The 25,060-nt window shown below is 41.9% G+C and overlaps 1 protein-coding gene across 6 annotated transcripts in view; it reads right to left on the bottom strand.

Annotated features, from left to right (window-relative positions):
* Positions 1-1,882: 1,882 nt before the first annotated feature.
* Positions 1,883-25,060, bottom strand: part of TRAF5 (TNF receptor associated factor 5) — a 49,356-nt gene continuing 26,178 nt past the window's right edge. For 5 of the 6 annotated variants that reach the window (XM_039230150.1, XM_039230152.1, XM_039230151.1 and 2 more), the window contains 10 exons: positions 22,332-22,550; positions 20,714-20,771; positions 17,830-17,931; positions 15,144-15,308; positions 14,355-14,432; positions 13,968-14,042; positions 10,396-10,488; positions 6,445-6,585; positions 3,660-3,828; positions 1,883-3,001 (listed from right to left, as the gene is read on the bottom strand). In XM_039230150.1, the coding sequence (XP_039086081.1) occupies positions 2,424-3,001; positions 3,660-3,828; positions 6,445-6,585; positions 10,396-10,488; positions 13,968-14,042; positions 14,355-14,432; positions 15,144-15,308; positions 17,830-17,931; positions 20,714-20,771; positions 22,332-22,549 (1,677 nt within the window). In that variant the 5' untranslated portion in view covers position 22,550 and the 3' untranslated portion in view covers positions 1,883-2,423. Of the gene's footprint in view, positions 3,002-3,659; positions 3,829-6,444; positions 6,586-10,395; positions 10,489-13,967; positions 14,043-14,354; positions 14,433-15,143; positions 15,309-17,829; positions 17,932-20,713; positions 20,772-22,331; positions 22,551-22,653; positions 22,665-25,060 lie in introns of those variants that run through there. The other variant, XM_039230149.1, reaches the window with a different exon arrangement.

Here is a 25,060-nt window from a genome sequence, read left to right on the forward strand (position 1 = left end):
GAAAAGAGTTGGTTGGCAGTGTGGACTGTAGTCTAAGGGACCACAAAGGGTTTGTGCTCTCCGTTCTGTATTCAAAACTGGCACTGTGAATTGAAACTGGATGTGACTATCTCTTGTTTCTCTGAAAAATCAAATTTGGATATCAGGGGTCAGAGTTCAGTTCTGTTAATTCGCATTCATATGTACCGCACCTCACCACCCTACTTTAATCCTGTACATACCTTTCTCAAGGCTCTTAACTTCCTCTTATGCCAAAGTATTGTTTTCTTTTCATCAGGAATTGAAACCCCACCAAAATAGAATAAATTTAAATATTTCTGATACAGGGGCACCCCACTGGCTCTGTCAATAGAGCATGGGACTCCTGATCTTGGGGTTGTGAATTCGAGCCCTACGTTGAGGGTAGAGATTACTTAAAAAATAAACTCTTTAAATATTTCTGATATAGAATAAAAATAACTGCTCAGATCATAAAAGAGGAAAAACAGTTTACATGGATCCACTTCTGTAAAACAAAAATCACAACTCTTCTTTTTGAGAAAGAAGTGCTTTTTACTCTGGAATACCTTGTTACACGATGACTGTTTCAATAACAAAGGGACTCTGAACTCATAAGCAAACCATGCCATGTTTGAAGCTCTTTATGCAGAGAAGTTGGTTAGAACACAAAACCAGTATTTTGGTAAATTCACTTTAAAATGCTTTTCATACCAACGACTTAAAACTAAGTACAATATGATCTTCTACTCTCAAGGACTTGGACTGGATTAGGAACATCCAGTTTCCATTGTGAACATATTTCTTTGAATTTAGGTCTTTGGGATGATATCTGCAAATGAGTCTTTAGCATCTTGAAAATTTTCACAGAAGAGATTAAGAAAGTTCCAATTATTCCAGAAGCCACTGGTATAAAAATCATGTTTCGTCTATCAGATCAACTGCTCAAAAGCTGTAAGGTGCATGATCATCAACCGGCTAGGCTGCATTAAGTGGCCCTTAGCCAATGGCACTTTATCCCCACACACTCAAGGGGGTCAGTCAGATGGAGTGTCAGTAAACACCGAGCTGCATAACAATGAGGCAGGGCTCAGGAAAATTGAGTTCTTTTTTGTTAAGTTCAGGCCTATCAAGAGTCAGAGGGATTCACTTTGACTTGTATATACATCCCGGTAGATAGACCCACACAGACAGACACGTAAGAATATAATCATTTCTGTTCCTTACAAGTACTCATAACTTCAACAAGAAATGTCACAAGTTTATAGAAATGCCCATTTTCATACCAATTTGTGAATTCAAAAGTTCTCTCAAAAAGAACAGGAGATACTGCTTTTAGCAATCAGTTTGGGATGGGAATACTTCTGATACCATAGGACTAATAATGATTTTCTCCCTAGGTTTTAAATTCCTCTTATCCATTTATGACCTTCTTCTCCATCATATACTAAATTCTGCCCATCCTCACAGTAACTTACTATTATTACCAACATACCTCTAAACTAGGTGTATACAAATTCATGTACATACATATGTACTAAATTGAACCTTATGAAACTGCTAATACTTGACCTTTTCTGACCTATAAAAACAGGTTTTTTTTTTTCATATGGCTGTCCTTAATAAAATATGAATTTTGGTTGGAGGGCTATATCTCCATATATATGTATAAACTATCTCTCCTTCTCTCTCTCTCTCTCTCTACACACACACACACACACACACACACACACATACACACACACACAACACACAGTGCAGTACTTTGTGTTTACTTCAACGGGGAGAATAAAATGCTTCCTCTATTCACCACTTCTAACACAGCCTTGCAAAACTGTACTTACTGACTACTGGCAATTTTTAGTGAAAATATTTAGAGGTGTAGTAATTTCTACAAATTTTTATTTGACCTAATAAAAGTCTGGTCCAAACTGGGCATATTGTCTTTCAAAGTACACCACCCAACTACTTAACTGGAAGTCTATCCTGGAAGATGGCTTTTGCCATACAAGGTTTATGGTCAGGTCTAAAATCAGCAGGCCAAAGAATAAAATACCAAAGCATTTTCAATTCTTTCTCTGTGTCCTCAGTAACATTTCACATAGTGCCTACCATGAGACGCTATGCTAAGCACCAGTAAAAGAGATATGCCCCAGACCTCGTTTCAAGAAACTTAACATCTTTCAAGAAATATAAAAATATAAATAATGAGAGAATATTCTAAGGTTTTAAGTGTCAAACTGGAACAGAGTAAAATGTAAAAAGAGGATAGCACTTGAGAAGTTTACAACTGACTTCAAACACCAAGGGGCAAAAAGCCAAATACAAATGTGCACTAAGTTCAATGTCAGTCCGCATGATAATCACGGGTGTCCTCCTCCGTGGTTCTGGACCCAACAAGCCCTTCATCACTCCAGGAACAGGGACTAGAGATCCTCCAGGTCAGTTAAATCCACGGCCACTTTCAGGAACACGGTGTCATCTTTAATGTAGGTATTCTTGGCACTCTCCAAAGTGGAATGAGCCACGAAGCGGGGGCAGCCAGACGCAATGTTCATCTCTCCATCAGGTCTTTTAAAACTACTGCTATTGGGGTCAGCCTTGAAGGTCTCCATGATGTGGTTCTTTTTGCCACTCTGGTCCAAAAGCATCAGGGTCACCCTCTGCCTGAATGGCCACTGCAACAGTGAGTCAAACTCCCCTCGCATCACCACAAAGTATAGCGACAGGTGTGTCCCCTTCCCGGACCCGTCCCCGTTCAGGTATGCTCTCGCACAGAGCCGGTACCCGCACCGGCTGGTGTAGAAGGGCTGGCTGAAGATGGACACCGTGTGCCCGTCCAGGGCCTCCCTCTTCTTCATCTTATAGTCTGTCACCTTCCAGATGAGCTTTCCGTTATAGCAGGCACCTTCTAGCAGTTTAAACCGCTCTTCATTTTTATTCAGTTGTGCCTTATGAATATTAATGTGGGCATCATGTTTGTTAGTCTCCCCTTCCAAAACAACTGCAAAGTAAAAAAAAAGATTCCATAGGCCTTAAAATTGTCTTTAGAATTTTCCCAAAATGGAATTGTGTTATCGGAAGAGAACAATAAAATTCTGACATCCTAAAGATGAACTGGACTCAATGTCCACCAATGGATCATTTGTATGAATAATTAACCCAGTGAATCTCACATCTTGGCAAAAGTAGCACCAAGAAAACCCAAATGCATGCTCTTGAACTGAAGCTCATCAAAGTGTATAGAAGACACACAGCATTTGACTCGTGTTCGTTAGGATGGTGAGGCCCATTATTTAGTACTGGAATGCTTTTAAACAGCCAAACTCTTCCATATTTTCCTATACTTTAAACAACACTTCGACCACATCGCTCCCTTAGTTTTCTCATTATTTTCCACTGTTCTTAAAAACCACTACTCCCTGTTTTTGGAATATCCTGGCCCATTTCTACCCTTTGCCTGTTCCAGCCCCCACTCATCGCTGTCCATCGTTTTCCCCCCAAGTGGCCAGAATCTCATGCTGCTCTGTTTCACAAATACCAGACCCCACCACTGTTTATCCTGGACAGCTGCAACTCTCCATCTGGCCAGGTGTTTGCTTGTTCCAGAAACACATGCAGACAATACAGTCATCCAGAGAGAAGTAAAATATGAGCCATACCTAGTCTTTGATCATTGGTTTCTAGCAGAGTAATTTTCTGTTTCACTGTGTCAATAGCTTCCACCAAAGTCCTCATGTCAAACTTATTTTGTTGCTGATTAGCCATCTGTAATAGCTGACGCACTTGAGCTTCTAGCCAAGCAGACTTGTCAATGTGACTGGCAAGGGCCTTTCAGTACATGAATTGTAGCGTTTAAAAAAAAAAAAAAAGTTAGTATCTCAGTAATTCATTGAGATTAAATTTTTTCAACTCAAACATTTCACATTTAATTAATCAATTAAAGCAATTAAAATGCACAGTCTGGGAGAGAAAATTCAGTGAGGTTTGCAGAGAGATGAACCACCTAGTATCTTCCTCCTCCTCCTGATAGCAGTTACAGTTCCAAATTTTTGAACTTCTCTTCATCTGACTTTACTTCTCCCTCAGCTTCTCTCCCTTCGGTGCTCTAAACTATCTTTGTATCTCTGTTCTCCTGTTGTCTCTTCTCTTGCCTTAATCACTTCCTTCTCAGAGGCTATTCTCCAGATCCACTCCACACCTGCTTCGCTACAAGGCAGAGAATAAGCAGGAAGTAGACCCACCTCTTCTGGCCTGAGCACTACAGGTGGTTCAGAAGTGCCCTGAGGTAAGGCCTGAACGTTAGATTGTTCTCCCTAGATGGCAGAGAGTAAATAAAACTAGACCCATACTTCTCCACACTTGTCCCTCAGGACCTTAACTCTGACAGGTTTTTGTGTTAGAAAAAGGTCAGAATTGAGATAGTAACAAATAAGGATTTCCTTTTTACACACACATACACACACACACACAGTGTGCTGACAAAGCATGAAGTTACATGGCCTACCTTCTCCTGGGATAATCCACATTTCAAAACTTCTACCATACCACATGTCTTAAAATCTTTTTTCACCATAGGGGTGCCTGGGTGGCTCAGTCGGTTTAGTGTCCAACTTCGGTTCAAGCTCCATGTCAGTCTCCCTGCTGACAGTGCAGAGCCTGCTTGAGATTCTCTCTCTCTCTCTCTCTCTCTCTCTCTCTCTCTCTCTCCCTTTCTCTCTGCTCCTGCCCTGCTCATATCTCCGTCTCTCTAAAAAATAAACATTAAAAAGCCCTTTTCACCATAAATATTATAATTATAATAAAGATATTATCATTAGAAATTTGTTTATGGTTACTTAACATTCATGATTTGCAAAGTAATTTTTTAAATGTTTTCTTTATTTTTGAGAGAGAGAGAGAGATACAGCATGAGCAGGGGAGGTCAGAGAGAGAGGGAGATACAGAATCTGAAAGAGGCTCCAGGCTCTGAGCTGGCAGTCAGCACAGAGTCTGACACAGGGCTCAAACCCATGAACCGTGAGATCACGACCTGAGCCGAAGTCGGACACTTAACTGACTGAGACACCCAGGCGCCCCGCAAATTTTTTATATATTTTAGTGTTGTTTAAAGCCACCAGGTGGTGACTCACTTGGTTAAGCATTTGACATCAGCTCAGGTCATGATCTCACATCTCATGAGTTCGAGCCCCACTGTGCTGACAGCTTAGAGCCTGGAGCCTGCTTCAGATTCTGTGTCTCCCTCTCTCTCTGCCCTTCCCCTGCTCACACTCTGTCTCTCCCTCTCAAAAATAAATAAATATTTAAAAAATTTTTTAATAAAGCATTTTATTCCCAAGGGAATTAAGAGTTTCACTTTGTCAACTATGGATACACTCAATGAATCTATGATTAATTATTAATTATAATAATATTAATTATAGCCCTAATTGCCATAAATTATATAAAAATATACCAATTAAATTAATTGCCTTAATTCTATTATAATTAAATATAACAGAAATATATTATAACTACATAATTATTAATTTACTGACATTGTTATATCTACTGGGGTTATGCAAAAGATCTTTATTCTTTTTTTTCTTTAATTTTTAAATGTTTATTTATTTTTGAAGAAGAGAAAGAGAGACAGAACGTGAGTGGGGGAGGGACTGAGAGAGAGGGAGACACACAATCTGAAAGCAGGCTCCAGGCTCCAAGCTGTCAGCACAGAGCCTGATGCGGGGCTTGAACTTACAAGACATGAGATCATGATCTGAGCCGAAGCCGGACACCCAACCGACTGAGCCACCCAGGTGCCCCAAAAGATCTTTACTCTTATGAAACACATACTGAAGTGTGTACAGGTACAGGCCATAATATATACAGCTTCCTCACAAATGGTTCAGAAAGAACATACACACACATACAGCAACAGACAGATGTAGAGAGATACACAACAAAATATTCACAGTGGGGGAATTTGGGTAGAAAATGCACAGGTTTTTTGTTTGTTTGTTTGTTTGCTTGCTTGCTTGTTTTTTTTGAGGGAGAGAGAGAGAGCACAAGCAGGGGAGGGGCAGAAGATCCGAAGCGGGCTCTGTGCTGACAGCAGAGAGCCTAACATGGGGCTCGAACTCACCAACTATGAGATCATGACCTGAGCCCGTCTCACACTTAACTGAGCCACCCAGGCATCCCAAGAATACATGGGTATTGTTAAGCACTATCTTACTCGTGTAGGTTTTCTTTACATTTGAAATTATCTCCACTTAAGTTATAAGAAAAACCGGGGGGAGGGGGAATGGGCATGGAGGAGGACACTTGTGGGGATGAGCACTGAGTGTTATGTGGAAACTAATTTGACAATAAACTATTTGTAAAAAAAAAAAAAAGTTATAAGAAAAACCCTGATTGCCAATTGCAGACTAAATCTTGGCTATGAATAGAGAGGCCATTTCTCACCTGGATGTTTGAGAGGAAGCTTCCATTTTTGCCAAGTAGCTGTGCAAACTGCTTGAACTCCTTTTCGAATTTCTTTACAGTTTCTGCTAACTGCTGGATTTTACTTTCTTTCTGTTCTAGGTTCTTATATAAATCAGAAATCTAATAACAGAAATGGGAATGAGATCACAAAGGTGCATGTATACCAGTTAAAATAATTTAAATGTAAGTCTAGGAAAATATTGCAGATAGAGTTTCTAGAAAAATATATACATGTAAGTGATAAGTCACTAAATTCTACTATTAACTTGGATTTAAATAAAATTTCAATAAATAAATAAATTTTTAAAAAGATATTTCTAGGAAAATATTTACAGGCAGATTCCTATACAATATTTGCAGATGCTTCAAAAAAACCAGACCCACAGATTTCTCATCAGCCTTTTCTATACTTAACCCACTATGATGGTTCATCTAATGATAGCGACATCACTTGACAAAATTTACTGAACTAGTTCCTTCATTCATTCAGTATACACTTATTAAACAGCCACACAGTACTGATCACCACAGCACAACAGATGCTATCTGCACAGTATCAATAATAATAGCTGACATTTGCTGAACGTCTGTCATACCCTTGTATTCTTGAGCTCTTTTAATTCTCAAAGAACCCTGTGAATTGGGTATGACGATCAGTCCCATTTTGTAGATAAGGAAACAGGGGTAGAAAGTTTAAGGTACAGCTAGCTTAGCAAGCAGTAGGCAAGACAGGATATGCTCTTAGAATCTGTAATGTATTTCAGGGAAATAACCAAAAGCTTTAGTGTGAGCCCAGAAAACCCTCCTCTTACCGCCTCATCCACTCATCCAGCAGTACTGACCAACTTTAAACTCCTGACACACAACAAAACAACCGATTCTTGTATCCACTTCTCATTTCATCTCATTTCATTTCTCACCTGCTTTAGCCTTATGTCTCACCTGCGCTGCTACAACAGCTTCCCAACCGGTCCTACACCATCCCTTACCCTCCCGCCATATGGGAAGCTCTATGGGAACTGGGACACACATCCCACAGCCCACTGTAACCCTGGCAACTGGTCTGGTGCCTCGCATCTGCAGGTGTTTGATAAATATTCGTTGAGTATGAGTGAATGATGCTCTCCCTTTCTTTAGTTTTGTTTTTCGCCAGTTCATCCTCCATGCTGTAACCAGAGACAAATCTGGTCTTGTCACCTTCCTCCCTTAGTGGGTTTCTTTACAGACCCTACAGGGCCCTACGTGATCTGCCCCTGGCCTATTCCCATCCCAACTGTGCCCTGCCCAGCAAGACTACACATTTCTATTGTCAATTGGGCCCTCGTCTCTCACACACTTCCTCCTCCATCTAGAAACTACCACTTTTTAAGCCTCCACTCAAGGGCACTTTCTCTCAGAAACATTACTTCACTAGTACCACCTACTAGGTCATCTTTCAAGTTCTAAGACCCTCTGACTACATTCTAGCATTTCACTTACCTTCACTACTCTCTACTACTTACTGCTTTTTGGGGTTGTTTTGGTCTTTTTCCTACACTAAATTATTGAGGCTACATCTCCCTTATTTCTTCATCCCCAAACCCTTGCACAGTGCCTGGCACACAGAGGGTATTTGATACATGTTTTATAAATGAACAAATGGCTGCAACAACTATGTGCTCTCTGGCCCCAGAATCTTCTATTTAGATCCTGAGAGCTGACTTCTGTCTACATGGCAGACATATCTCCTTGACAAAAAGCAAACCTCAGTGTCTCCTCTCCCCACCCTCACCTCTACCCCGCTCCTGGCCCTGGAATGTCCATCTCAGTTAATAACTACCATGTTCTCCGCCTTCTAAACTTACAGCTTTCCATTGTGACCTTGAAGTGTCTCTCAATGCCCTCTCCATCTCCACCAGCACCATCACTTCTGGTATTTTGCCTTCACCTAATACCGAACCGTTTTTTACGTTGGCACTGTGCTAAGAGCTTAAATATATTAGTTCATTTAGCCCTTTCAACAACCCCATTTTATGAATGAGGCAATTGGAGAAGAGCTTGTCCAAACTCATAGGGCAAGTGTGGGGCCAGGTCTGGAAACCAGGCAATCTGGCTCCAGAGCCCTCACTCTTCAATTGCCAGGCTCTACTGCTCTACTGTCTAGTTAATGACAACAGCCTTCTGCCTGGTCCCCCGTCCTCACGCTCTCCTCTCCCTCTATCCATCTTCTATGCTATCACCAGCTACCTTATCTTATGAAAACAAACAATTAGCTGGCCAAGTAATGGTCTTCACCTGCCCCCATTATCCAAAACTTCACTTTACGCCACTTTGCTTTCATGAAAGACCTGCATTAGTGCCTGTTTTCACTAATCAAAAGAAATCAAAGAGGATTTTCACTTTCATGAAATGGTAATTGCGTCTGTGCTTTACACCACATCGGCTTATGAAAGGTTTCATAGGATTGCTCTAGTTCCCATAGTAGGGGAAACCTGTATTTTCCTATCTCGAAACCTCCACTGGCTCCCCATTACTGACAAACATTAGTTCAAATTTTGGCCCTTAAATCCTTTCTGAAACAGAGCAGATGTGAATGAATAAAAAATAACTGAATGTACAGTTTCTGCATGTACATGGAAGGCCATTGCAATCTGAATCCAGCACACAGAGTCTCCAGCTCTTTCTGTCTGAAACTCAGGAGGCTTACCACCCCAAAACCCTAGTTCCTTGCACCATCAGCCTCTCTCATAACTCTCTGTCTTGGCACAAGCTTTCCTTTTCTGGAACATTCTCTCTCCACAACATTTAAGTTGACAAATCTTTTCTTCCTTAAAAACGAGGCTCAGATGTGCTACCTTGAAGAGCTTTCCCCAAATCCCACAGAGCAAACTGCGGTAGCCTCTGTACCCCGGACTGAGCAACAGCGTGTCCAATGGCACAGCAACTTATCTATTTGCACTTTCGTGAGTCCTTCAAGGGCAGAAGCCGTGTCATCCTTGACTCAGAGACCCTAGCAACGAATCTCATACCTGACGTATGGCAGCTGTTTGTTGAATGAGTGGATGAGGCAAGTGGTACAGAAAGAACTTGGGAATGGTTATCGGGCAGTGTGCCCTCTACCAAAGTCACAGTCTAATTGGTCTTCGCTATTTTCTTCAGGGTCTGACCTTGAAACTCACATACCTACTTGAATATGAAATTAAACATCATAAATGAATCGGCAGTAAGAGAATTCAGCTCCCTCTCTTCCCGACAAGGGCTTGAGAAGTCTGATCCTCTGAGATGTTCTAACAAAATAATTAACTTTTATAATAATTACTCAATAGAATCAGCATTTATTGAGGTCCATTATGAGTATTCCAGGGACTGTGGCAGGCATTTGCACACGTAACTTCACTTGGTAATCACAACTCAGTGAAATAAATATTTATGTATGCATTTATCAGGCTGCAAAGCTTTTCATAGGCAGGAGTTAAGACTTAACTAGAAAACATATAAAACCCATAATGCCTAGAACAGATAGAAATGATTGCTTCATGGTAAGATTGGTCTAATTCAAAAACATCAAGTACCTACTAGTCACCTACCAGGTGCCAGATATTAGCCAAAAGCGTGTGGATAGGCTGCACAGAGGTAGCATGCTATTTCTGGACTAAGAATCAAGGGACATGGGTTTGAAAGCAAACTGCCGCTTACAAGTTACAAACACATCAAAATGTCTTTGAGCTTAGTTACTTCATCTGCTAAATGAGAGGGTTGGGCCCAGAGATCTCAAAGGCACCTTCCAGTTCAAATGTTCTATAATCCTATGAGTCTGCCTGGCCGCTTAGTAGAAAAACATCTACCTCCGGTCAACATGTACTGAGACAGATGAGACTATAAAAATACCAACCATTACCAGCCCCAGTGGTTGTGCTGCCTCCCTTTACATCCAAACCCTTGAATATTTACCTGTTCTTCTAACCGGAAGTTCTTTTCTAAAACCAGAAGCATGTGGTCCCGTAAGGCTGAATGCTCATGTTCCAGCAGGTTCCCCCGTTTATCCTTCAGTGTGAAGAGGAAAGGAAGTCAGGCTGTGGAAAGGCTCCAAACATGAAGGTAATGGCGAGATATTCTGCTAAAGCAGACCTGTAACAATTTTGCTTGCTTGTCGGAAGGTGAGTCGCAGGAGAAACAGCCCCTCCCAATCCCTTTTCCAGCCAGAGGATTCTACAGTGCCCATGAGACCATTTTAAACTTACAGAAACAGAGAATCAGGCCACTGTCAAAATTCTCAGCACAGATTTCCTTCCTTGCGCTGGGAATATATGACCGTGGGTCAAGTGTAGTTATCCTCTGTCAACTATTCCCTCACAAAACCTATCTCCTTGGCGGGTTAGCTTCAGATCATTTTCAAGCCTAGGTTAGTTCTCTCTCCTACCAAGCACACATTTCCATGCTGCCTTCTATCAAAGGTCACAGGCATGCAACCAAACTGTTACATCAGCCCAGGCAAATCTGTAGCCCTCAAAATCAAATAACAGGTTTGCAAGAATAAAGGGTCATTTCTTCCCTAATCATTAAAATACTGAATTGCAAACTGCCTATATCATTAGTAAAAGCAAGTGGTAGATGTTTTGGGTGATCCGTGAACCAAAGTGTATATTTATCAACAATTTTCCTTCAGTTCAGGATTGGCCCCTTTTCCAGAGAATAAATACCTCTCCTCTTCCACCTTCTCCTCATCCTGGAAGGTCTAGACTACAGCCCAACTGGGAGTTTAGACCTAACTATGAGGAAGATTCCTTTCAGAGCTAGAAAGCAGTTCCATATTTCATGCACTAAAAAGGTAAACTCTATCCTTTTTGTAACCAAGGCAGTCACTGGTTAGATACGTGAAAATTTGTGGACTCTTCACTGATTTTTTTTAAAGGCTTCCCACAATATGCATTTTTTTCAAATAGGCTCTTAAAATAAGAGAAAGATGTGCTTATGTCAAACAATACAGCAAGATACAGAATGAAAAGCAAAATTCCTCTTTTTTGCAGCACCACATCCAATTTTCTGTCTCTCACTCACCAGTCAGCGAAGATATATACACATTTGTTAACTAAATGAGATCATAAGCATATTTCATTTTAAAAAATACATATCCCATTCTTTTTATCAGATGCGTGGTATTCCAAAACATAAATAATATATTATAATATATAATAAAAATTACATAGTAATTTACTGATGGACTTACAGGATTTTAGTATTTTGTTGTCTTTTGCTATATAAACAGCTTTGTGTGAGTGTATTTGTATATTTGTGTAATCACTGCATACTTATCAAAGAATTAATGTGAGATAAATTGCTAACAATAGAATTACAAGGCCAATGTATGGGTTTACCTTTTCTTTTTTTTAATAAAAAAATTATTTTTTAAAAATAAGCTCTGGGCACCTGGACGGTTCAGTTGTTAAGCATCTGACTTTGGCTCAGTTCATTATCTCATGGTTCATGACTTCTAGTGCCACATGAGGTGAGCTTGTGCCCTGAATGGGGTGAGCAAGAGCCCCAATTCAGGTGAGTCCTGCTTCTCTCTCTCTGCCCCTCATAGGATTCTCTCTCTCTCTCTGCCTTTTGCTCACTTGCACCCTCTCTCAAAAAAAAGAAGAAAAAAGAAAAAAATAAGTAAGTTCTATGCTAATGTGGGGCTTGAACTCACAACCTTGAGCTCAAGTGTCACATGCTCTACCAACTAAGGTGGCCAGGTGTCCCTCACTTTTCATAGATATAACTAAATTGTCCTCAAAAAAAGTTGGGATATTATAAATTGTTTTAATCTTTGTGAATTTGATGGTGAAAGTTATATTTCTTATTATAATTTACATTTAGGTGTGAGATTAAGTGTCTTTTCTTACATCTGTTAGCCAAATGAATTTTTTTTCTGAAACTTACTCATATATTCCTTTGCCTAGTGTAAGGATTCTTTGTCTATTTAGGAAAATATCCTTTTTTGTCTTGTCATATGTTGAAGCTTTGTACCTCCAGTTTGTGGTTTGCCATTTGATTTTATTTATGTCATTTAAAAAAATCATATAAAAGTTTTAAATATTTATGGTCAAACATCAAAATTATATCTCCTGGTTTTGTGTTAGTCATCTAAGAAAGACTTTTATATCACGAATAAAAACATTCAGGAGCACCTCGGTGGCTTAGTCTATTAGGCATCCAACTTTAGCTCAGGTCATGATCTCGCAGTTTGTGAGTCTGAGCCCCGCATCGGGCTCTGTGCTGACGCTCAGAGCCTGGAGCCTGCTTTGAATTCTGTGTCTTCCTCTCTCTCTGCCCCTCCCCTGCTCGCACTCTGTCTCTCTCTCAAATATAAACAATAAAAATTTTTAATTAAAAAAAAAAAAGAATAAAAAAATTCACTCACTTTTTCTTTACAAGTCATTTTTTATGATTTGTAAAATAAAATTTTAAAGTTTATTTATTTTGAGAGAGACAGACAGAGAGAGTGAGAGAGAGAGAGAGAGAGAGAGAGAGAAACCCAAGCAGACTCCATGCTGTCAGCGCAAGCCCAATGCAAGGCTTGAACCCAAAAGATCATGAGACCATGACCTGAGCTGAAACCAAGAGTTGGGCACTCAACCCTGGTGCCCCTACAATAAACTTTGTGTTTGGAGTAATTTTAGATGATACAAAGTATGAAATAATACAGTGTATGATATTTTTAATAACTTTTAATACCTAAAAGTTTGATCCATCTAGAATCTGTTAAAATGAGGTAGGAAGCAAGCTTTCTTTTCTTTTCATATTTTATACAATTTTTAAAATAACATCCTTAAACGTGTTTAATAGGTAATAAAATACATTTTAAAACATGATTTCAAATCAATTCTGTTTCAAAATCCGTGGTGGTAGATGGCATACCATAAAACCAAGATTTATAACCATCAGAATTATGACTCCAGAAAGTCTCAAAATCTGGTAGAGACAGTGGAATCTGATTTAGAAATAATTACCATGATGGTTAATTTTATGTGTCAGCTTGGCTAGACTATGGTGCCCAGTTGTTTGGTCAACACTAATCTAGATGTTACTGTGAAGACCTTTTGTATCTGTGATTAACATTTACAAATCAGTTGACTTTAAGTAAAGCCGATTACTCTATGGCATGTGGGAGGGCCTCGTCCAACCACCTTTTAAGAGCAAAGAATAAAGTTTCCTGAAGAAGGATCACTTCTCAAGACTACAACCTAGAAACTCCAGCCAGAATTTCCAAACTGCTGGTCTGCCCTGCAAATAATCAGATTCGCCAGTCCCCACGATCACATAAGCTAATTTCTTAAAATAAGTCTCTATATGTATATGTAGGTATGTATCTCCCATTGATTCTGTTTTTCTAAAGAACCCTGACTAAAATCACCAGTCTTAAAGTTCTCCAAAGTGAAAGTCCTTCTACATCCTAAATGGAGTCAGAGAGTAAAATAAGCCTGCTGAATAAATGAAACAGTAGAATGCAGAGGCAGAAACAAAAAGGCATTCCATACCTTTACAGTACAGCCATAGTGCTTAAAAGGACAGTCTTGTTCCGCTTCAGGACACACAGCAAGGTGTTCATCCACCTACGAAACAGAAATTCATCACCAATTCTCTAACTGCCTGATAGAACCGCAGCATGCAGGGAACCAAGGGTATCTTGGGAAGAAGGGAGGGAACAGAAGGGGAAAAGCCATGCTGAGGCCTGGCGGAGGGAGAGCTATGGTAAAAATTGAGAGGAATTCTCGGGGAAAAGGGAAGGGAACACAGAAACATGGCTGTCATGGGGGTTATTTAAACCTTGGGCTTCTGCCTGTGGGATTTTATCAAACACACACACATTGGTTACTAAAACTTTATCTTATATAAAATCTACTAAGTGAATCATTTACAGTTACCTCAGCTCTTGGAATCATCTGCAAACACTTGTTAGGACAAGATACCGGGTATTCAGGACACAAGTTTTCCTCATGATTCTGAAACAGAGAAAGTGTGATGAAACAGAGCCAAATCGTGCTTCCAAGGGTTCCCTACTATGGCCTCAGACTGTTTATGCATAGATCTCTAGGGATCTATGTTATGTGGCTTGCCCTCTACAGGAAGATACAGCCAACTTCCAAAAAGGACTAAATAAAGATGGCCGCTTTCTTCACATAAATCAATTCCATTTTCCAATTATTCCAAAAGAAAGTCAGAGGGCGTAGGACTCATAGAGGGTAGACTTTGCAAGTCATCAGTATGGTACATGTGAAAAGCATGCTCTCTTTTTCTGCCTATGTCCTGCCACTCCAGATGGACTGAAGCACCCTGAGGACACAGTATCGTCACCTCCTCTTGACCCAATAACTAGCATGGCTCTTTGCACACTCACACTCAGTAAGTGCTCAAACAATGCTTTTGCCAATGATAAATGAGAAGGGTCCTACCAACAAGAAGGTTTTCGCCTTTTTATGGAACTCTCAGATAATTCTTTGGACCTATTTCTGTACAAAAATAAATTCACTGTGACCACTCAGGTAGAATTCAGTCCCATAAAGACAATTTTTTTCTTTTCTTTTCATTTCTTTTCATTTCTTTTTTCTTTTCTCTCCCTCTCTCTCTTTCTTTCTTTCTTTCTTTCTTTCTTTCTTTCTTTCTTTCTTTCTTTCTTTCTTTCCTTCCTTCCTTCCTTCCTTCCTTTTTTTTACCTGTAGATTGATCACTACCACATCTTTTTTGCAATAAAGGCATTTTTCCTCTCGAAACTGGCAATATTCGCTCAAATGTTCTTTCAGATCTTTCCGAAGGACTGGCTTCTGACAGTTCTCATTAGAACACTGCACGGCTTGAAACGGGCATTGCTGGAGGTGGTCCTGCAACAGATAACACAGGCCAGTGGGCCCCGCTGACCAAGGTGGTGAGAAGGGGAGTCTGCTGGAAGCCTGGGGGTGGATACTGGGGGCAGCTGGGCAGACAGGGCTGCAGAGGAGAGGGCACGGATGGGGCTGCCCAGATGGAGGCTGTGACGGCCAGCCTTGTTTGGTAGGAGTTAGGAGGACAGGGAAGATGACTGAAGAAGGAAGCAAGCTGAGTCTATTTTAGATAATCTAGTAACATGCCCACATTCGCAGGGTAGTCCCTGAATACTTTCCTTAGGCTTGTGGAGTAATTTACCAGTCCTTCAAGGGCATTTTTAATTTCTTCTGTGCACCCTCCATCCCCACCCCGAGCACCAAGTACTAATCTCTGCATGGCAGACTTAAAAGTTGGGATGGAGGGAAAGAGCAAAGAAGAATGGGGCATATCCCAACTATATGAAGGAAAGGAAAGGATTATAAAAGGAAGAAAGGGGAAGGAGAGAGAGCTGTTCCAGAAGTGGTCAAGAAAAGCAGATAAAGGGAAAAAAAAAAAAAAAGAATCACAGGCCTAAGAGAAGCTGGGAGTGGTCAGGCTTGTTAGTCAGGAAATGTTCTTAACCAGAATGTGAGACAACGATAACATGGGCAGTATTCGTTCCAATATTCTTCATGGTATCCATTTGGAAAAGCAGGAGGTGTATCTTTTTTTCTTTTTGAATGTTTATTTATATTTTGAGAGCAAGAGAGGAAAAGAGAGCTAGTGGGAGAGGGGCAGGCAGAGAGGAGAACAGAGGTTCTGAAGTGGGATCTGAGCTAATGCCGATGCAGGGCTCAAACTCAGGAACCGTGAGATCATGACCTGAGCCAAAGTTGGACGCTTCATGGATTTAGCCACCCAGGTGCCCCAAGCAGGAGGTATATCAATAAAACCTTTGGATCCCTGCAAGTTATTGTGATGCTAACAAGTTCTCAAAACCCCTAGTGAGTTTGTTCCCAGCAAGATCCCTTAAGACAATGTTGGCAAGGTCCGGCTCTTGGGCCAAATCTGGCCTGTACTTGCTTTTGTAAATAAAGTTTTTCTGGAGAACAGCCACACCTATTTGTTCACATACAGCTAGCAGCCGCTTCCCATCTGAAATGGAACAGCTGAGTGGCTGATACACAGATCGTATGGCCTACAAAGCCTAAAAAATCTACTCACTGGCTTTTGACAGAAACACCTTGCTGACCCCTTCCTGAAGGAGAGAAAACACAACCAGTCTTTCTGCAGGAGGTAAATAAATATTACAGCTACTCTCTTTTACTTTTAGGATCAACAAATAATGACCACTGAAATCCATATCTTCTAGAAAATTCACTGCTGCTACCCCTCTGCTCTCACCAAAATAGTGAACATTCATCAGGATTCTCCTACTGGGAGAACCTTCACGTCACCTTTGCAAGCCGGGGTGGGGGAAGGGGGACAGGAATGAGGGGAAATACAAAAGAAACAGGTGCAAAGAAACCAGCCACTATTCTCTAGAAGGTGAAGATCTGGTCACAAAAGCTGATGGACGGATGGTCCGTTTGAGCCTCATTTCCTTTTCAGGCTTCGTGACAACGAAGCTGGAAAGAGGCCTTGTTCCGGGGCTTATCAACTCAAGAGAGGTCGGTGAACCCCCAGAGAAATCCTGGGGTTAACAAGGAAATCATTTACTCATTTACAAGCTCAGTGCCTGGGGGGGGGTTCAGAGGTAAGGTGGAGAAAAGGCTGAATCACCTGAAATATGTTACAAAAGGTGTGGGTGGGAGAGGAAAATTTCAGCAGCTCCCAAGCAATTCTCTGGAAGCGAAAGATGCCCACTTCTTACTCCTTCACAGTGTGATCAAACCTGATACGGGCCTGCCGTGACAGAGCCTCACTTCCAGCTTCCCATTTATTGAGTTTCCCCAGCTGGATGGAAGAACCAGGCAGGGCAGTTTCATGTGGGAGAAACTCCCCCTCGCTTCCCCTACACCTTGTGTGTTTGTGGCTCATACCAACGCTTCACCTTTAAATCACATCCTAGTTCTGCTCTGTTCTACATTAGATGCCTCGGATCATAAACCAGAGAGCTGGGGCCCACAGCTGCTGGGAAACACCCACCCAGCACCTGACAATGCTTTTGGACAGGGACCGTTGCAATCGTCTCTTTCTGCAGGCTGCTCTGGCTCCCACCCTGGGGACCCCAAATCCTTACAGTTCCCCAGAATGACAGGTCCTTTTGGTCAGCATGTCCCACATCTTCTCTTTTCGGTCAAGGACCCCTAACCAACAATGTAGGTCTAGTCACATACAGTATGCCCTCCATGCGTCCCATATGAGACCGACCCCTTCACCCACACTTAGCTCTTGTAGTGCTGCACTGTAGCCAACCATATTGCTAAACAGGAATTCTCTGAGGGCAACCCAGTGAACTCTCTATCATGCTTAGCCCAGTAACTGTCATATAAAGGTGTTCAGTACATGCCACTGGCAAGATGGCAAAAACAAATATTGGTCATGAGTAATACCCACCTGGTATCGTCCCAGAATACTCTTGGCATTACATAAAGGAGCATTTTTGCAATACACATATAAGTTGAGGACTTCTCTCTTGCAGCAATTGTCTTTAAACACCTAAAAGAGAAATATAACAGGTCTCATACAATCCAAACCTTCAGAACAATGTGAATGAAACTGTTATTAATTTAATCTTCAAATACATCTCAAAATCAGGTGGAGGGACACCTGGGTGGCTCAGTCGGTTAAGCATCCGACTTCGGCTCAGGTTATGATCTCATGGCTCATGGGTTCGAGCCCCATGTCAGGCTCTGTGATGACAGCTAGGGGCCTGGAGCTTGCTTCAGAGTCTGTGTCTCCCTCTTCTCTCTGCCCCTCCCCAGTTCACACTCTGTCTCTTTGTCTCTCAAAAATAAATAAACATTTTAAAAAAGTTAAAAAAAAAAAAAAAGTCAGGTGGAAACTTCCAGACAGTGGTTGGAATGGAAATATCAGATTCGCCACCATAAAAGAACAGGCTTTCTCAGATACGTATTTCCGACAGGCCACTGAACATACAAGCCAGGAAATTCAATGCTCAGCACAATAGGCTGCAGGAGAATCTCATGGTGCACCTGACCTCATATGCTCAAAGGTCAGAAGGTGGGCTGTGGATGAGGGTGACGCTTTCAGCTTCCTGTCACAGTATAAAACTGTGTATTAGTCATCAGGCAGTGTCACTGAGGCTGTGCGGACATGCTATTTCAGCACACACCAGGGGTTGGCAAACTTTCTCCATAAAGGATCAGAGAGTGAGTATTTTCAGCTTTGCAGGCCACAACGCGATGTTTTCTTTTGTAACTACTCAGCTCTGCTGCACGCAATACTTAAATGGATATGCTTGGCTGTGTTCCAATAAAACATTATTTATGGACACTGAAATATAAATTTCATATCATTTACACGTGTCACAAAATGTTATTCTTTTGACTTTTAAAATAAATTTTTTGTTGGAGTGCCTGGGTGGCTCAGTCGGTTAAGCGTCTGACTTCAGCTCAGGTCATGATCTCACGGTTCATGAGTTCAAGCCCCACATCAGTGGAACCTGGATCCTGGTTCAGAGTCTGTGTCTCCCTCTCTCTGCCCCCCACCCACTCAAACTCTGTCTTTCTCTCTCTCTCTCTCAAAAATAGATAAACGTTTTTTAAAATTTAATAAAATAAAGTTTTTGTTTTGAAATAGTTTACCGACTCATGAGGTATGCAAAAATAGTACAGAGTTCCTGTGTACACTTCTTTGGATTTTTTTCATTGATTATGTGAAAACCATTCTCAGCTCATGGGCCATACAATAACAGTGGCAGGCTGGATTTGTCCCAACATATCTCATGTTGCAGTACGCCAACGCCTGGTCTAGTGGGAGAGGCAAACACAAACACGGCACTGTCCTCTGCTAGGCATTTGGAAAACACAACATAAGAACACAGAGAAGGAGCATGTACGTCGGACCAGGTGCTCAGGGAGCTTCCTGGAGGAGGTGATGCTTGAATGTCCTGTAACAGAATTATGGAGGAAGAAAACTGAGCTTAAAAGAAGGTGGGTTTTTTTTTTAACTTTTTAAAAATGTTTATTTATTTTTGAGAGAGAGTGAGAGAGAACGAGGGCAAGTGGGAGCAGAGAGAGAGGGAGACACAGAATCTGAAGCAGGTTCCAGGCTCTGAGCTGACTGCACAGAGCACAACGCGGGGCTCAAACTCACAGACTGCCAGATCATGACCTGGGCCAAAGTCAGATGTTTAACTGACTGAGCCACCCAGGAGTCCCTAAAAGGAAGTTTTAAGGGAGAAAATCTTCATGATCAGAGGTTAGGTAATGGTTTCTTAGATGCAACACTAAACGAACAAGCGACCAAAATAAACAAAAGACAAGTCAGATCTCATCAAAATGAAAAGCTTTCATGCTTCAGAGGATACCACCAAAACAGTGAAAAGAGAGCTCACAGAATGGGAGAAAAATACTTGCAAATCATACATTTTATAAGAGTCTTATATCCAGAATATATAAAGAGCTCTTAGAACTCAACAGTAAAAGACCAATAATCCACTAAAAAATGGGAAAAGAAATTGAGTAGGTATTTCTCCCAGACGATATACAAATGAACAAAAACACAAAAAGATGCTTAATATCATTAATTATTAGAGAAATGCAAAGCAAAACAGGTACCCACTAGAAAGACTGTAATCAAAACAATGGCCATTAACAACTTTTGGCAAGGATCTAGAGATGTTAGAACTCTCACACCCTGCTGGTAGGAAGGTAAAATGGTGCAGTTGCTTTGGAAAATCATCTGAAGACTTCTTCAGAATGTTACACATAAAGTTACCATTATGGCCCTAAACAGAATTACCATATGACCCAGGAATTCTACTCCAAAGTATATATCCAAGAAACATGTACACTTTATTTTATGTTACTATTTTCCATGAAACACGTATACTTTAAAGATAAATTTTTGGCATATGAATTATACTTCAATAAAGCTATTGTTAGACATAATAATAAAAGGAAGTTCTAGAAATTAAGCAGAGGAGAAAGTGAATTCCAAGAAACAGATGTTTAATTTCTCCAAGCAACTTAATGTACCTGGAGCTTGTGTTGGAAGAGGGTAAGGAGAGGGCAGAGTAGAAATTTGGTCAGGCGTGGGGGAGGGAGACGTCAATAAAGATACAAACAAGCCTCTGAAACAGTGGTAGGAGGGGGTTTGACCTGGCCCCACAGCAGAGGAATGTGGACTCCAAGAAAGGCCCCCCTCTCCCGCTCTTACTGCTCCAACCTCTATGTCCAATTCAACCTAGGACACTGAGGACACTGGCGTCTCCATCACCCAGAGAGCTGCTAAACCAAAGCAGTGATTTTCTTACCTCCTGAGATTTGATAACCTCCTTATCTACAGGGCAGAGCGGGACTGCATTTAATTCTCTGGAGAGAAAAATAAAAGTAGAGCTGGAATTAAGAGTTGACCTCAAAAGCTCTCCCAAGAGCAGCCCAGCACTCCAGCCAGGCATGGCCCCTTCCAGCTCCCCCTTCAACATACCGGGTTCTGTCTTCCCTCCTGCTGCTCCCTCCCCCAAGAAGGGTGTGTCTCTCCCCCATCCCCCATTGCACTTTCAGCACCTCCCCAGTCTGCCGAAAGTCAAACAGTCCTCCAGACAGAGTTAAATGTCCCCTGCCAGTGCTCCCACGGCAGTCTTTTGCTTATCACATTGTGCCACAACGTCTCTCTTTCACTAGACTGGAGTGTTCTGGAGGGCAGAGAGTGGGTCCTATTCCACAATGACCTCCGGCTCTTCCTCTCCATACACCAAAGCTTAGTTTAGCAAGGTGCCTGGAACACACAGGTGCTGAATGGACAAACCCATGAATGAATGAGAATGTGCTGTAATAACCCCCTTTCTAAGCTTGGGAGGAAACAACTTACTTACTGCCCTAACCTCCCCACCCCCAGCCTGCTTCCATAGCTCTCCTGGTCTCCCTCAAATGGCATGATCCAGGTTTTCCCGCTGCCCGAAGTGGACAGCATCCATTGCATGGAGGTCCATTCTGGATGTGACACCACCTCTGCCTGAAGGCAAGGAAAAGTCGGAGCGACGACTACACAGACCCCTGTGAGATGCAAGTCCTTCCCAACACAGACTGTGCATCAAGCTTTGCCTCGCATGTGCTCTAAATGCCAAGAAAAGGTGACTCTCATGAGCCCTGAGTAATGGAGAGGATTGTTGAATCATTACACTGTACACCCGAAACTAGCAGAACACTGTATGTTAATTATACTTGAATTTTATTTTTTACTCATCATTTATTTTTTTATTATTTTTTCACACCATCAAACTTATTATTCTCGCTGATGCAAGCCGAACATAAAACAAATATGGATCCCAGGGCTCACTTTCAGAGGTACCAGCATAAATAAGTTACTACAGCCATCCAATTTGGAAATCACTAAGTGACCAGTAAATCACTGCATGAAAGAGTGAACGAGGCCCTCTTTCCTAATTGGTAGGACTGTTCTGTCTCTTAGATTTTCTTGAAAAGGACTTCACATTTTCTCAAGTATACAGGAGAAATATATTTCCTCTCTAAGCTCTATGGTACCATTTATGTGCTTTGGTCTTAAATATAGAAAAATGATGCATTTGAAATTGATTTTATAAATGTCTACATTCTAGATAGAGCTCTCCAACCTGTACAATATTAGATATTAAAAATGGATTCAAGAGAACTTACTAGGAATTGAATTTTTTAAAATTTTTTTAAAGAGGAAAAAAAGGTGACTATCAATAAGTGACTGGAAAAAAAAAAGGTTATTCCTCAGGCTACTAGAGAAGGGCCCTGGGAGAGCCCCTCCTCGTGTTCGTGGTTCTGTGGCCAGCCACAGCAATTCCAAAAACCACAATTACAGTCAAGCGGCCACGTCTGACACTTACATCCCAGGAACAGCCCCGTCTGTTCTGGCCACGGCCGTGGGTCCTGCCCACTCACCTCAGGGACAGGATGCAGTGCTGGCAGAAGCGGTGCCCGCACCCCGTCTGGTGCGGGTTGTGAAGCACCGAGTGGCAGAAGGCACATTTGTAACGTTCTTCCAGTTGCTCCACAAACCGGTACTCTGTGTCCGGCTCGAAGTCCAGGGAAATGGAGTTGCCGGAATTCTGGCGGATGAAACCACAGGGGACCCCTCCATGCGCCTCAGAATAAGCCATTCTGCAGGGGATTAACAGAAGGAAAGTTAAGTGTGCAAATACCAAACAAGTACAGCCATCAGGTGTTGTAGTGATTTGTTTCCTAACTAGTGCACGTCACCCACCTGGTCATTCTGTTATGACTTGGTAACAACAGTAACAATCTCCAACCACTGGAGGGCTCCCGCACAGGGGAGATGTCTTCAGAGGGTGGTCAGGCAGGAGGCTGGACCAGAAGGCTTCTAGCAAGATTTTATGAGACTTCAGCCCCTTGTCCATCAACCTTTTACAGGATGTTAAATTATCCTGTCAGTTTGGCCACATGCTTGGACCAAATACAGCCAGGTGTTAACTACGTTCTAGGCAAACTCTTATTATGTAATTTTCTTCCCCTCAGTTGAGAGAATTGAAACAAGTATTTTGTTAACATTTTTCAGAAGCAGGAACCTTTTATACCAATACGTTTCTTGCAATATATGTAGATATAGCACCACCACCAAGCCACATCATTTCTTACCGGAACTAAATAAACACATTAACTGCTCTCCCCTCCGATCCATTCTCCATAGTACAGCCAGGATAACATTTTCAAAATCCAAATGTGATTGAAGGTTATATCCTCTCGGCTTTTAGGGGGAAAGTCTACGATGCTATGACAGTTACAAGACCACATGCTCCCCACCCAGCAGCATCCCGGACTTCTCCCCTTGCTTTCTGCACTCCGGCCACATGGGCTTTCTTTTCATCTTTCTTTTTTTTTTTTTTCTTTTCATCTTTCTAATACGTCAAGCTGTCTCCTGCCATGGGGCCTTTGCATAAGCTATTGCTTCTATCTAAATGCTTCCCCTAACCCTTTGCAGTCTTCTTCACTTCACATTCATGCTTCAAACTTGAAGCATCATATCCTCAGGTAAGTTTTCTCTTCTCTCCCCTCCTCTTCCCTCCCTCCATCTAATAGTAGAACACCCACTCATCAGTCTATAAAACATGCATGGCCTCCTGGGGGCAGCTAGGGAATAATGGTAGTTGGGTGGCCAGGGATGAGTGTGTTTCATTGTATAATTTTTTTTAAGTTTTGAACATGAATATATTATCTATTCAAAAATAAATATACAGGGGCACCTGGGTGGCTCAGTCAGTTAAGAGTCCGACTTCAGCTCAGGTCATAATCTTACGGTTCGTGGGTTTGAGCCCCATGTCTGGCTCTGTGCTGACAGCTCAGAGCCTGGAGGCTGCTTCAGATTCTGTGTCTCCCTCTCTCTGACCCTCCCCTGCTCACACTGTCTCTCTCTCTCTCTCGGAAATAAATAAAACATTTTAAAAATAAATAAACAAACAAATAAACAAAAACTAAACCTCCACTGTTATATCAGTCATAAAACCAGGTTCTGAAATTCAGAACAGCATTTGATTTTTAAATTAAACATGCAAGTCACCTGGGTGACTCAGTTGGTTGAGTGTCTCTTGATTTTGGCTCAGGTCATGATCTCATGGTTTGTGTTTGTAAGCCCCATATGGGGCTCTGTGATGACAGTGTGGACCCTGCTTGGGATTCTTTCTCTCTCCCTCTCTCTCTGCCCCTCCCGTTTGCATTCTCTCTTTCTCAAAATACAGAAACTTTTAAAAAATAATAAATAAGTAAATAAACTAATGAATTAGATGCACTTGTGTGAGTATTTCATTTATATCTGTGCCCTTCAATGACATACGGGTCACATCTGGTCTTACTCATTGTTGTGTCTCCAGCCCTTAGTGCTGAGCCAGGCATGGAGAACTCAACTATTTGTTGCATTATTATTATTGGGAGGACTCTGAAAATCTTCAGCAGGACAGCTGTAACTAATGTTGCTCTCTAACACAGTGATCCTTTTAACTTTTTATAAGGAAGGACTTTCTCTACTTTTGAAATCTGATGAAAACTCTAGACCTTCCCTCTCATAAAAGAGCACACATACCTGGTCTCTGGACCTTTAAGGACCCTCTGAACCCACCAGTGGTCCCCAGGTTAACAACAGCCTTGCCCCCTCAAGTAAGAATGCTGTCCCTTTAGGCACAGTGCCAGGAGTGGTGCTTCCAGAGTGTCAGGAGAGCAGCTAAAGGATGGGAGGTAATCAAGGGTGGTCCCTGGAGGTGACATCCTTCCACATGACTAGGAAACAGGAAGGCCTGGCCTTTAGGCTTGCTTGCTTTGGCCTGCTCCTGAGATCCCTGAAGATTCTCCTGTAGCTGAGGAGGTCGACTGGGCCTTGAGAGCAGCTGCGTGGCCTGATTGTGCAGGCGGGAGATGGGTGCCATCCAACACCCAGCTCTGCTCGGGTCAGCTGCTGGCCTCTCCCACTGCTGGAGTGGTCTGCTAGGGGTGTGGCCTGCATGAATGGAGCAGAGTAAGCAACTGGCGTCTTTCAGCAAATAAAGCTTTCTCTTTGGAGGAGCCCAGCCCAGCAGAACAGGGGACTTTTTTTTTAATCCTGGGGTTTGAGACCAAAGCCCCACCTTTTCCTCTCTGCGTGTGCTTCTTGCAGAAGTCAAGGG

Source organism: Hyaena hyaena, unplaced genomic scaffold (assembly GCF_003009895.1).
Source record: "Hyaena hyaena isolate Hyena2069 unplaced genomic scaffold, ASM300989v1 scaffold_43, whole genome shotgun sequence".
NCBI lineage: Eukaryota > Metazoa > Chordata > Mammalia > Carnivora > Hyaenidae > Hyaena > Hyaena hyaena.